Source organism: Hydra vulgaris, chromosome 14 (genome assembly GCF_038396675.1).
Source record: "Hydra vulgaris chromosome 14, alternate assembly HydraT2T_AEP".
Lineage (NCBI taxonomy): Eukaryota > Metazoa > Cnidaria > Hydrozoa > Anthoathecata > Hydridae > Hydra > Hydra vulgaris.
The window spans coordinates 28682501-28697817 of NC_088933.1; the positions used below are offsets into that span (position 1 = coordinate 28682501).

General features: G+C 26.3%; 1 protein-coding gene across 1 annotated transcript in view; it reads right to left on the reverse strand.

Annotated features, from left to right (window-relative positions):
- LOC136090419 (uncharacterized) overlaps nucleotides 1-15021 on the reverse strand; it is a 69605-nt gene extending 54584 nt beyond the window's left edge. Inside the window, exon 1 of the mRNA XM_065817030.1 lies at nucleotides 14814-15021. Within this exon, the coding sequence (XP_065673102.1) occupies nucleotides 14814-14930 (117 nt within the window). The 5' untranslated portion in view covers nucleotides 14931-15021. The remainder of the gene's footprint in view (nucleotides 1-14813) is intronic.
- Between the last annotated feature and the right edge of the window lie 296 nt (nucleotides 15022-15317).

Below are 15317 nucleotides of genomic sequence, written 5' to 3' on the forward strand. Positions count from 1 at the left end.
ATACTTTTTTTCGTCATGGCTAATGACTTTGAAACAATTGATTTAGACGTTTTTAAAACTTTTAAAACTGAAAATAACTTCTTTGCGAATGATTTATATGAAAACGATATATTTTTTTTATAAATTTTTATGCTTAACATTTATCAAATTAACAGATATCAAAATATATTGTTCATGCTAAAATTTAAATTAGGCCAAGTACCATACCACTTCACAAATAATTTCTTTATAAATAACGTTAATAAATATAATACAAGAGAAACAGGTAATCTTGAGTTTATTCTAATTGAAGAATATTAAAGTTAACTTTAATATTCGAGTAGTTTTAATACAACTAGTTGTACTTAATATATAATATATTACCTATATTGAACATAATATATATTATTCACTTGAAAGGGCTTCGTGATAAGATCAGTACGATCTGCTTGAAGTCCTGTCTGTACTATTTTAATTATAATTATAATCTCGTTTATATATTTTGACAAAGGAAACTTGTAAATATATATATGTACGGCAAAAAAAAAAAAAAAATAAGTAACGGAAAACCGGCAAAAATTAATCGAAATATTACTGATTAAAGAAATTTTAATCGATTAAATAAATTAGCGATTAATCGATTAATTAATCGTTAACTTCCGCAGCCCTAATATATATATATCTATATATATATATATATCTACTTAGGTCATTAGGAAGGTTTGTAGAACTTCATCTGTAAAGATACAATGAGACAGGAAATAATTAAATATTTATATATCATTTTAAACTGTGTTTGATTATGAACATTTTAAGTACTTGTTGAAGTATTTTGAATATTTATTAAAAAATTTATTTAAATTTTATTATATACATTAAAACTTTATTTAAAGATGGTAGAGAGAGTCTCGAAGATGATCCTTGCTCAAGGCACCCTTGAACCACGTATACAGCTGAGAATATTGAATGTGTGCGAGCCAATATTGAAAAAAATCCGCATGGAACACATAATACAATTTATGCCCTGACATCGACTAATCGTTTGACAATCAACGAAATCATTCACAATGCACTTAAAAAAAGAAAACTAACATCACGTTGGATACCCCACGAGTTAACCGATCAAAATCGCAAGAATAGAGTTTATTTCAGACAAATCGGACACAAGCTGGGTAATGCTAGTTGGGTCGGTGAAGGTGAAAGTCCAAGAACTATAGTAAGATGCGACAGGTTTCAGCCAAAAAAAAAGTTATACATCTTCTTCAAAACAACAGGTGTTGTTCATTTGGGTTATGTTGAAAAGGGAAACACCATTACTAGCGAATATTATATAAAAAATTGTTTGAAACCTCTTATATGCAAAATTAATAAGCAAAGACCTAAAACAGGCACTCAAAATTTCAAATTTCTCCATGATAACGCTCGACCCCATGTGACTGAAACCGTCACAAATTGTCTAAACCAAGCTTGAGTTACAATAATTCGCCACCCACCATACTCACCAGACTTAGCTCCATCCGATAGTTGGCTATTCGAATTAATAAAAAAAAATCTTGATGACGATACTGACGTCGAAAGCCAAAAAACTCACATAACAAAGCTACTTTAAAGTATACCCAAAGAAGAGTATAAAAAAACGTTTGACAAATGGCTTGAAAGGATGCAACTTTGTGTAGATAACGATGGACATTATTTTGAACATTTAACAAAAATAAAATAAAAAATTTTTTTTTTTTTTTTAATAGGGGTGTTCTATGAACTTTCCTAACGACCTAAGTATATTTAAACTTATATATATATATATATATATATATATATATATATATATATATATATATATATATATATATATATATATATATATATATATATATACATATATATATATATATATATATATATATATATATATATATATGTTTAGATTTTTTTTTTTGTTAATAACAAAGTAATGTATTATTTTTGGTAAAATAGAATAAAATTATCTCAGTTAATCTTTTTAAACAACGAATTGATATTTTAAAAAAACATACCCCGAAAAAAATTTTAACGTAAACAAAATTCGTTACTTTAAGTGCAAAATGTCCATTATTTTTACAAAAATAAGACACAACATTTTACGTAACAACACGTAACACTGTAATGTAACGTTATGTCCAAAATGTCAGTTATTTTTATGTAACCAACACGTTACACTGTAACATAACACAATGTGGAAAATGTCATGTAACAACACAATCTATAGTATCTATCTATTTAATTTTTTTTGTTTTTCCATATGTACAATTATATATATATATATATATATATATATATATATATATATATATATATATATGTATATATATATTTATATATATATATATATATATTATATATATATATATATATATACATATATATATGTATGTATGTAGGGCTACTATATAGAAAGAGCGATAGTGATAGAGAGAGAGAGAGAGAGAGAGATAAAAGTAATATCAAGTCAGAGAGTGTAGACAGATATTGCACAGAAGGAGCTAACTATACACATTATTGGCTTTAGCTTATTAAGGTGTTATATATTTTATGTCACATCATAAGAAAGGTTGACATTTTATATACATTTTTGCTTGTGGGTTTATAAAAACTAGTGAAGTATTACACTTGAATAAATGACCATAAAAAAAACGTAAAGTAACGTAGCAAAATCTAGATATGAGATGAAGTTAAAATACGTCTCAAATATAAATTGTTTTTGACGTAAAGTTACGTTTAAGTGTACACTTGTTAAAAGTTGCACTTGTTTAAGTTAAAATAAAATAATTGAAGCGTAACTTTGCAGATTGAAACTTTTTTTTTTCTTGCAACAAATTAGTTACAAAAAAAAGTAACTAATTAAGATAAATATATTTTACAAGTAGGATAAACAATGATAATTAGCAGTTTTGAAAAAATATTTTTTAGTATCAAATGTCTCAACAAACGCATTGTTAAATACTGTAACTCATGATCATGAGGTACGGTATTTAACAAAATTGTTTTATTAACAAAATTGTTTTATTAACAATATTATTTATTTTTATGATTATTTATATTTGATTATTGAAAATGCAATAGCACATTTGTTAAAACTAATTTAAATTAAAAAAATTAACCCACGCTTGTGGGATAGTTTTTAAAAAAGACTTCTTAAAGGTAAATAAAACTATTAAAGCTTTAAAAGTTGTTTTTACCTTTCAAAAAAAAGTACCTTTAAAAGTTAAAACAATTTACGGTACTTAAGTTTCCTAAGGTATTTATTACCTTGGAAAATATAACCAGTCGAGACATAACTTAACTCAAAACATTTAAGAATTAAAACATAACTAAAATACATCACAAACATAAACTTTTCTGTTACATTACATCTTTTTGTTTTAAAGGGTATTTAACTGAGACATAACATAACGTTAAAAAAAAAAATGTTTGAGACATATTTTAGTTATGTCTCAAACCTAGATCTACTTACGTTATGACTTAATTGGTTACATCTTAAAAAGTTAAAGAAAAATGACAATTAAGTCGTTGTCGCTAATTAACTTGCACTTATTATGTTGCAGTCCGTATGGACCCTAATGTAACAAGTGCAAGTCAAATAGCGACAACATAATAGGTTTAATGCGCATTTTTTTAATGCGTATTTAAATTTTTTTTAACAAATTTAGTGTTGTAAATAGAAATAAGCCAATTTTGCATAAACATTATTTTTCCCATGTAAACTAAATTTATTGTGTGTGCGCGCAGGTGTCAAAAATTCTGATGAGGTCTGCTAAATATATCTATAAATGCGAATAGTGTGTTACAGGTTATAATGTTAAAATAGTTTTCGGCCATTTTAAAAACCTGTTTTGAATTTTATTTCTATGAATTTATAATTGAATTAAAATTAGTATATAGAATACATAATTTTAATTACATAAAGTTGAATACAAAACTCACATATTCTTTTATAAATGTATATTTATGTTCATGTTATTTAACTTGTTTTGAATTGCTATTGTGCAAATATGTAAGTGCCTTGAAGCAAATGTTCCAATTATTGAGGGCATAATAAAGTCATAATTAAAATATGCAGGGGATTGTGTAGGAAGAAGATATGATGATGAAGAAGATAACAACTATACCAATAACAGATATACTTTTATATGAAATTGTTTTGAATTATATGTAACATATTGTTAAGTAAACAAACATATTATGTTTGTATTTTCTTTTTTTATGTAATCTTTGTTTATACTTTAATATATACTGACTTTTTATCATACAAATCTCATTTAAATGTTCAAATGGTATTTTGATATAGAGAAAATAACATGGAAAATATCCCCTCAACATTCGTGCTCTTTAAATTCATCAGGTCTGTCTTCAAACATTTGAGGTTGAAAACATTATTTATTCGCCAATAGGAATTATTTAATTCAAAATTGTGAGGTTATTTTTTTCAAATAACACAGTCAAATTCTGGAACAAATTACTAATTCAAACAGTGAAAGTTAAAAATCTCAACTTATTTAAAGCTAAACTAGACTATCTTTAAGTTTCTTGTGTAAAAGTCTGTAAAAGATTAGCATCGGTTAAATCTCAACAGTATTGTGCATTATCATTTAATGTATATTATCACTTTTACATGTTTATATTTACTATTATATATAGTTTGTACTTAAGCTTGCGTTATAAAAAAAAGTTAAACAAATGTTTTGTGCAAATTTCTAATTCTGCCTCAGAACACGTTAACAAGGAACTTAATTTTTAATTTAAAAAAAAACATTTAAGTAGAAAAACCTAAAAAATAATTGCAATAAAATGAACAATATTTTTTTTGAAAATAAATAAAATTAAATATTGAACAATATTTATTATTACTTATAAATAAATTTGACAGTAAAGTTAAAGTTAAGCATTTACTAATGTAATTAAATAAAAAATATAGATGTAACTCTTTATTTACTACTATGAATGTAACTCTTTGTCTTTAAATTAGTTTTAGTTACAATATTTCAAGGGAGTAAAGATATCCTTGTTATTAAGTATTATGAATATATATATATATATATATATATATATATATATATATATATATATATATATATATATATATATATATATATATATATATATATAAAAGTATATATATATATATATATATATATATATATATATATAAAAGTATATATATATATATATTTATATAAATATATTTATATATATATATATATATATTTATATAAAAGTATATATATATATTTATATAAATATATTTATATATATATATATATATATTTATATAAAAGTATATATATATTTATATAAATATATTTATATATATATATATATATATATATATATATATATATATATATATATATATATATATATATATATATATAAGTATATATATATATATATATATATATTTATATAAATATATATATAAATATATATATATATATTTATATAAATATATATATAAATATATATATATATTTATATATATATATTTATATAAATATATTTATATAAATATATTTATATATATATATGTATATATATAAGTATATATATATAAGAATATATATATATATATATATATATATAATATATATATATATATATATATATATATATATTTATATATAATTAATTAGTAAAAAACACTTATCTAACTTTTATCTTCGACTCGGAGTTTCACCATCGCTGGATCATCAGGAAGAGTTGGTGTTTCACCATCCAGTTTCATCCAGTTTCCATCGGAGTTTCACCATCCAGCGTTGGTGAAACTCCGAGTCGAAGATAAAAGTTAGATAAGTGTTTTTTACTAAATAATTATTGCTCTGTTATTTAAGAACATTGAGCACTCTATTTGTAAAATACACTAACATAATTTACATATATATATATATATATATATATATATATATATATATATATATATATATATAAATATATAAATATATACATATATTAAACATCTTCACTTCTAACCTTCTAACAAGGCTGCAAGCAATCACTAATTAGAGTTGGAAGTTACTGGAAGAAAAATAATTAGGATTGTAGAGCAAGATTACAATTTACAGATGACTTGAAGAATTACTAATTATATGAATCAGGAAAGCAAGATGAAGGAAGGGAATTCTAAAGAACTGATGTTCAAGGAAAAAAACTAGACGAATAGAAGTTTTTGAAGTACTTAGGAACAGTCACAGAAAAAGGATGAGACTTAATTGAATGATGAGTAACACAAGAATAAATTATAGTATATGGCACAAGTATCAATGAAAAAGAGAAAGAGAAGCAACAGTATGACAATATGGTAATGGTCCATATATGTTTACTATGCCTTTTAGAACCTTGTCTAAAAGAGAAAGGGCGTCATTATAAGATCTGTCCCAGATACGGCAACAGTATTCCATACAAGAACAGATTTGAGATTTATAGAGATAAAGAATAGAACCCAAAGTAAGAAAGTGTCAAGCTCGATAAAAAGACGCAACTTTAGCAGATGCTAATTTTGCAATGGATTTGATATATGGTTTCCAAGAAAGATTGGATGTAAGAGTTAATCGTAGAAGTTCTGACCTTGTTTTAACCTTCAGGCCTTGTTTTAACAGGGTCTGAAGGTTAGAACAAGGTCAGCTTCAGACCTTGTTTTAACAAGCAATAAGCTGCCTGTGTCATGAAATAAATTAATCCCTCATAATAAATTAACTTCCATAGCGTATTTATAAATTAACAATTTTTAAAATTAGAAAAAAAAAGTAAAACAACTACTAACATCATATACATCATTAACAAAAGTTCTGCAACAGTAAACAGCTGCTTTGTAAAAACCATTGTTTTCAGACACCCTTATATATTTATATATAAATAATAAAAAATAAATGTGGTACATATATAATAAATGTGGTAGTGGTATATATATGCAGTATATATATAATAAATGCAATAGTGGTGTAGTGGTAAAGCGCTTGCTTCATAAGCAAGACATTTCGAGTTTGATCCCAACCACTCCCCTGCTAGTACCGCGCTCAACTTGTTTCTCCGCGCAGCTGCCTTGTTCATCAAGGTTTCTGTTTCAGAGTTACAGAGTTGAAAGAAAAGTTGAAAAAATCCAACTCAAAGTCTCAGATTTAGCTGATTTTTACACCACTCAAAGGTTTTAAAAAATTATGAATATCCCAAAAATTCCATTATCTAATTCCATTCCATTATATAAAATGACTTAGCAGTAAAAAAACACTTACATTTTTTGGGGCATGGAATCTGAAAAACTATAAAAATTATAAAATTAACATAACACCTAAAAGTTAAACTTAATCGCAATTTTATTGGGGGAGGAGTCAAAAGTTAAAATAGAAATTTTTTTCCTCAAAACCTTTTTGAATTTCCAATTTCTTTTATAAAGCTAACAAAAAAATTGGAAAGTGTTTTTTTAGTATAACATTTTAGAGATATTTTTACTGTACATATTAAAATAAATATAAATACAAGTAACTTTCTAGATGGATAAAAAAGATTAAATTTAACAAATAAAAAAAAAATTTAAAACTACATAATTTTAATAAGTGTTATTACTAATTCATTATTGACACTCATTTTTCTTGTATTTTTTATAGGTATAGATAATATTAGTAGTATATTTATAGTATATTATTATAAAAGAACCTTGTTGATTCGGAAAAGCTTTACATAATAGCAGTCAAAAATGTCTGGCTTGCTTGAGACTACATCATACAAACAGATAAAGACAATTTGTTATCATGAGCAGGTTTTAGGACCATTATTTATATTAAAAAATGATGTGTTGCAATGTTGTATAAAGTCACAAAAAGAAGTTTAAGGATAATATATAATTAAAAATAATATATAAAAAATATATTATAATATTTATATATTATGTTTGCTTATTATTTTAATTTAGAAGCAGAGCATAATGTTTCTAATATATTTATGATTTTATTTCAGGCCAAAAAAGCATAGGCTGGTCAAAAAGCATAGACTGTAAACTAGGATGGAAATTTTGCAGCTCATAAGTTTAATTTCTGTCAAATTAGCATAAAGTTTCTGATAATGAAATAGTTCGAGTTTATCCAAGGTAAATCTTATAATAAATAACATTCAACAGTTCTTTATCATCAATTGGAGTTTCAACAATAAAAGTTCACAGAGTTACAAAGCATCAACAAGTTATAACAGCAAAAAGAAAACTACCCAAAGCCTACACAAAAATGGAAAAAAAAGTATTTATGGAGTAAATAACTTTGGTGAAGCCCCTAATTTTTTCGGTCATTTTACTGAAAAATTCTAATATTGACTCTTTCACTTGAATCCTGGTCTTGAAAATATGCTGCAGAATACTTTGAAGTTTCTGAACATCTTTTACAACATGCTAGACAACATAAAATAAAATAAAACGTTATAGTTCTTATAACTGGTAAAAAAAATAGGCCAAAAGATACTGACTTTCTCTCATCTTGTTCAAGATTTTTTTTAACAATATGAATATTCCAGAATTAAGTCTGGTAAAAAAGATTTTGTTAAAGTTAATGACACTTCAGATAAGAAATTAAGTTAGATTGATGAAGAGGAAATTCAATTTAATCTATGGGAAAGAATTGATAGATCACATTTAATTACTAAGACAGTTACCTTATTAGAATAAAATGAATTAGTAATTTCTCATATTACTCAAATATTAAACTTCCCATTTCTATATTGCAAAATGCCTAACACATTGTTTAAATGAGCCTAAATATAGTTTAGGTTACAATAAATGTATCATTCTGGCAGATTTTAAAGAGCTATATCTGTTTTTAATACAGAATGAAATGCAAAGTTGACAGTGGAATAAACAACAATGTACATTATATCCATTATTATTTATTTCAATGGAATTTCTAAACCAATTATTCAGTATAAGTCTTTCTGTTTTTTAAGTTACGACAATGATCATCATACATACTTTGTTTGAAAATTATAGAGTACATTAAAGAATAATTAGTGAATATCAATAAAATTTATTATTTCTATGATGGATATTCTGCGCGATATTCTCTATGCAGATATTCAGGGTGTCCACTCAAATTTTAATAAAATTCCGGGACATTTTACTTCATTGAATGTTTTTCCAGGATTTTGGTACTGAAACCAATATCTTTTTCCAGCATCAGTAATAAAGAAGGACTTAAATTTCAGCACTAATGATATTTCCAAAGTTATATAAAAATTGTCTTAAAGACAACCACTGTAGTTATAAAACAAAAGCAAGGACTTGAATAACACATCTTATTAAATTTAACTAATTTCAGAATTACTAACAAATTAAACTTCAAACAAGCTAAAAAAAACAAATATTCATGACAACTAACAAATAACTAATTAAAATAAAAAAATACTTGTAGGCTCACCAACTTTCTAGTTATTATATCAAAAAAATTCTGATGGAAGGCACAATTCATTTAATGCATTTTTTTATCTTAGTTAAGATTATTAAATTGCAAAATTTCTTAATAAATCACAAAATCAGAAAACTTTAAAGGAGCTTAAGATAGTAATAAGAGTAAGATACACTGAAACAAAATAGATCATTTGTTAATAAAAACTAACTTGATTTTTTTTTTCTTATTTCCTAGTTTTTTAGCTTGTTTTTCTATAAACTCAATCTCTTTTTAGTTACAATACTCTTTTTTTAATCCATACCTTTTCTCAACATACTTTAGGTCACTTCTCTGCAAGTTCCATACACTTTTTGACTTAACTTTTCGATGTCGGCTGTGATATGCATCCTTTTTTTTCTTGCTCTGTTTCCTCTTTTTCTTTTTTAGCATTATCCAACTCAATTATATATTTTTGATGAGCTGATTAAAAAGCTTTGACTAATGGTGCTATGATTTGGACTGTGTGCAATTTTAAATCATTGGCAATTAGATGGTCCTTTACAATTCTCCAGGAAATAATATTTAAATGTGTCATGTTTGCTTTAACAGAAGAGTTGTTCATGCTCAAACCACACTCAAGAGCAGGCTGGTCATGATTAAGTGTTAAAAGTAATTTAATGGCAAAAAACAATAAAATATAACTGCTGACACAAGCATATTGAAAATAAAAATTATCAAAACAATCTTTTGGATGAAAAAACTTAAAAGATTCTTGCTTTTCTGCTTCATTATCCATAAAATCTTTAAACTGAGAAACACCAAGTTACATTGCTGTGGTGATAAAATCTTGAAACTCATGAAGTACCTAAGTTTTCAAACAATCAACCAATTTTGGTGTTAATAACTCCATCAAGACATTAAGGTCAAAAATATTGAATGCTCTGATCAATGAATAATTTAATTGAGATTTGTCACGAAAACTTTTCACCTTTGAAACAACAAATTTCTTGGCATCTTAAAAAACTTTTAGCTTTAAGACAATGTTATCAAATTATTCTTTTTCAGATGATTCAGTTTTTCAGAAACAGAAAATCCTACTTTATACTGCATTTCATCAGGTAACAGATTATTAGTCAAAGAAAGACCCAGATTTTTCAATATTTTCTAGCTACTGCATTTTTCAAGGACAGCTGGTTTTGCAATAACATCAAGCAACTTTATTATTAATTCCTTTACATCAAAATATAAAAATGAAATCATTTAACATTCTTTCTCGTATTTGTTCAGAAAATGTTCAACTATAATTGCAATATAAGCAATAGAATGTAACTTAGGAAGCATTAAGTGATCTTGAAGTGCCATTTTTAATGTCTTATTGCTTTAACATTTTAGGTGTTTGGATTTAGGTAAAGCATTCCAGAAGGAAAACAAATTTTTCAACTTTTCCACACTTCAATTAACCTGTTACCCACCTTTTTGTTTTCAACCCATCTAAAATATAAATTAAATACCATTTACAAACATTTTAAATCATATCTAGTCATATTGGTCTTCTTGTCAATACTTTTGGATCAGTCAGTGAGTCAGATGTTTCACAACGAATGTGGTCTGTCTTACTATAATTGCCAGTAACTAAATGCCATGTAAAAACATGATTGTCTAAAGCATGTGAATTTATGCTATAAATGGAGCTACTACAGTAGAAGTAGTTACCTTATTGATAAGAATTTAGAGGGTAGACAAAAGAACCAGTAACAGACTTATAGTCTTCTCCGTGCACGATTATTATGTAAAATATAATATATGTGGCATTCAAAATATTTTTCAGAATCCATTCTGTGACAGCCTCCCAGTTTTTTAACTGACATGGGCAATATGCAAACTGCAAGTTCGGATGTTAATATGAGAATGTAAAATAGTTTCACATTTGTATTGAATTCATCGAAAAATTTTAGATTGACATTTGGACCATTCATTGATATTTAGTATAGCTTTTTTATTTGCAAATTTTTAACAATATCCATGAAATGAGTTCATAAGTCTTAGTGTATTTTATGACCTAGAAACTTTATCTAAAATGATAAACATTTACAGGATTTCTATTAACATCCCAGAATCTAATATAAATATCCATTTCAGAAGTTTGATTGATCTTATTTAAACTCTCATCAAAAGACATGGATGTCTGACAATATTTAAACTTCTAACGAACCAGATTAATAATATGAAGCTAAACCATGATTCAACTTGTAAATGCCATTGTCCGGAAACATAGCTGTAAAAAAATAGCCAAGTCATCATTTGAACATAGAGAAAAACCATTATCCACATTTTTAACATCTAGTTTTTTGACATGCGAGTCTGATGCTTTTTGATTTTCTGTAATTGACTCATTAGAGTCAGAAGAGACAGACGGTAAAAATCTTTTCACTTTAGGTTTTGCAAAGAATTGTTTTACTTGTCTTAATTCTATATTGTGCTTTGCTCCTTTTGGTTGATCTGTCAACGCAGAGCACCCACTAGAAGAGTGTTCTATTGACCGGTGGCAAACCACACCCCTTACTTTAGTATCATCTTTAAGATCTTTCTTCAGCCAAACTTTATAGTTATCACCACTCAACCAGTCATCTTTAAATCATTTTTGATGCTTAATTTTTTAATTAACTCCATATTTATACTAACTAAAATAGCAATACTAAACTATTTTTGGTAAGTTTTAAAATAACCTTTAAAAATCAATAACTAAACACAAATTAAGCTACTAAACAGCAATTTAAAAAAATTCCAGTTTTTCCAGCATCTATGTTGCCTAAAGCGTTAAATTTCTAGTTTTTCCAGTGGGTTATTTAAAAACAGCCTTTTTTCCAGTTTTTCAAGCAGAGTGGACACCCTGTAAATGTAAATTTACCTCGCCAAGGCCATGCAGGCCACTACAGTCGAGGAGGTTACTTTATGTATGTTTGCAACCCTCTCTAGACTATATTACTCTAAACACAAAACTTGACAAACAAGGACGCTTGGGAGAAAAACAAGTTAAGCTCAATACTACCAGGGACATGGTGGGGATCAAACTCGAAACTTCTCACTTTAGAGGCAAGCACTCTAACACTACAACGTAACCGCATTTAAATGAAATATACTATATTGTAGTAGGTGGTTTTGATGTCTTCAGAAAATAAAAAAATAAAGAGAATTTTATGACGTCAAATTCATATTAAGTTTATGCATTTATCATTTTTTATTAACTTGCTTTTTAAATTATTTTAAAACAAGGCCTGAATGAGATTATATTACTATAACAAATAAATTTTAAATTGTAGATTTTGAAATTTTTTAGAAAAAACATATTAGGCTCCACATCTGCATTTTTTTAATTTGACTTGCTCTGCCCTTTTCCTGCATTTTTAGTGCAATTATTATAAATTTTTGAAATTTAGAATTAGATTTTATAAAACTACAAAGGAAGTAGAAAAAAGAAATAAGAAATAATTTGATACGGTTAGAACTGCTTTAGTTACATTACTGTCAACTTAACACCTTGTTTGATTTTTTATAATTCCTGTTTCATAAAATAAAACTTGACTTTTCTTTTTCTTCTTGTTTTTAGAAAAAACCACTACAATTTTTATTATTAATTTAACTTCAACTGTTCATAATGGTATTAAAATAAAAAAGTCAAGCTACATCTGCATTTTTGTCAGTAAAATTGTAATAAAGTTTAAATTTTAGGTGTTATGTTCATTTTAGAATTTAGTTTTTAGTAGTTTTAACAGACTCCTTGCCCCAAAATATATAAGTGTTCATAAATTTATCTTTCCACAACATACTGACCAGAAAAAATCAAGAACGTTTTTCATATGAAGGATTTTTGTTAGCAAAAGTCACTTAGTTCAAGGTAATGTCAAAATAGTTATATATTCAAGACCAGTCATAATAAGATAAAATTTTTGAGATGTTTATAATATATCAAAATCTTTGAGAGGTGTAAAAATCAGCAAAATCTGAGACTTCTGGTTACATGACGTGGATGCTTAGTCCCATTATGACAGAAGAGATATCAGATTTAAGATCTGATGCGAAAGACCTACGCAAACGAAAAGTAACAGCTTTTTATTAAAACTGAAGTAAAAGGATGCTTCATCAATAAATAGAGACCCTTTAGATAAAAGATTGCAAACAAGATCACTAATATAGATAATATTAAAACAATACAAGACCAAGGATAACCCCTTAAAGTACCTTAAAAGATACTGGACAAGAAGCAGAGTGTTGCACTTTAAAGACGACTGAAATACATCAGAAAAGAATGATATTACGAATAGCCATTCCACAGCAAAAGATAATTCCCCTAACTTTTTTGTAGTGTGCGAGTAAGTGCGTGTTTGAGAGAGAGTCAACTGCCCAACATATTTAAAATTAACACATTTGAGGGTAAAATAAAGGAAGCATAAAAGTCAGTTATGCAAATTAGTATAAAGATAAGGTTATGATTTGCTAGCAGCACGGGTTGATTAAATAATCTTTCAAACCATAGAGTTTTAAAAAAATGCCATTAGGAACTCAGATTCATGTTTATCGTACAAAAATAAATAATGTTATGGACTACTAATATTAAACTTTAATTTCAGCCAATACTGTTGCTGTAATCGTAAATAATAAGTTTAAAGCGCATTGAGGATAAGTAACTATCTTTACTCCTTATGCCTAATGTTTTAATATTGTGGTAGCACTTTATGCTAAAGGTTTTACTTATATTTTATTTATATTGCACTTTATGCTGAAAGTTTTACTTATATTGCTGCTTTTTCAACAAGCAAAGTTAAAAGAAAAACATGCACGTGTTTCTCAACTAAATTATTTTTTATAAACAATGCAATATTTATGTAATTATAATTAACCTTAGACTAAGAAAAACATTTTTGGCGTAGATATTTTCAAATGTTTAAACCCAATCCAATTAAATGTAACTTAATCATAAATTTATAAAATAATGTTTTGAATGATGGTACATCATTCAAAACATTATTTTATGAATTTATGATTAAGTTACATTTAATTGGATTGGGTTTAAACATTTGACTTTTGCTAACAAAAATCCTTCATTTAAAAAAAGTTCTTGATTTTTTCTGGTCAGATGGTACCTTAATTAAACTAGTACTACTACTTTCGAGAGGAACTTTTTTGCTTAAGACATCGGAAAAAAGTGATCGATGTAGAAGGGAAAACATTGAAATAATAGCGTGTCAAACTAAATCAAGGCAAGTTAATAATTCGCTCATTTTGGGTTGTGTTTTTATTATTACAACTTAATAAGGTTATTTTATACAAATATTTACTTGATTTTTGAAATTTTTTATATTAAACTTTCAAAAACTGCATAAATTTATTAAAAAGTAGTACGTGACTAATGGTACTCAAAAATAGGTTTATTAGATATACCTCCGGAGAAGTTAACTCTTTTCCTTTTGATGCAGCAAACGTGCTGTGATTTTTTTCCGCTTCTATAGTTTCAACTGCAGATGTCGAAAATGAATGTGGGTTTAGAGCAGTCGACATCCCTTAGTAGAGGATCCCTCAGTAGAAGAATAAAATCTCTTACAGTATCAAAACCAACGGCTCTTTGTTTAATTAAATCAAATCATATATGGTATTAAATCAAAGCATATACGGTATTCTATCACGTGACGTTAAATTTCGCGGCCGCCGTACTGTAAGGCAAAACAAGTAAAGCGAGCGTTTAATAGCATTATGTATTTAATAATAATTATTTCGGATAACACAGGCCCGTAGGCATATTTTGAAACCGTATACAGGCTAAGAATAGGCAGAGATATGCACAATCTGATTTGCTGATTTTGAAAGAGAGGCTTGTAATGAGAATGAGAGGCGCGTAAGTTTATATCAAAACAAATGTGAAAAACGTATTGATTAATAAAAGTGAAA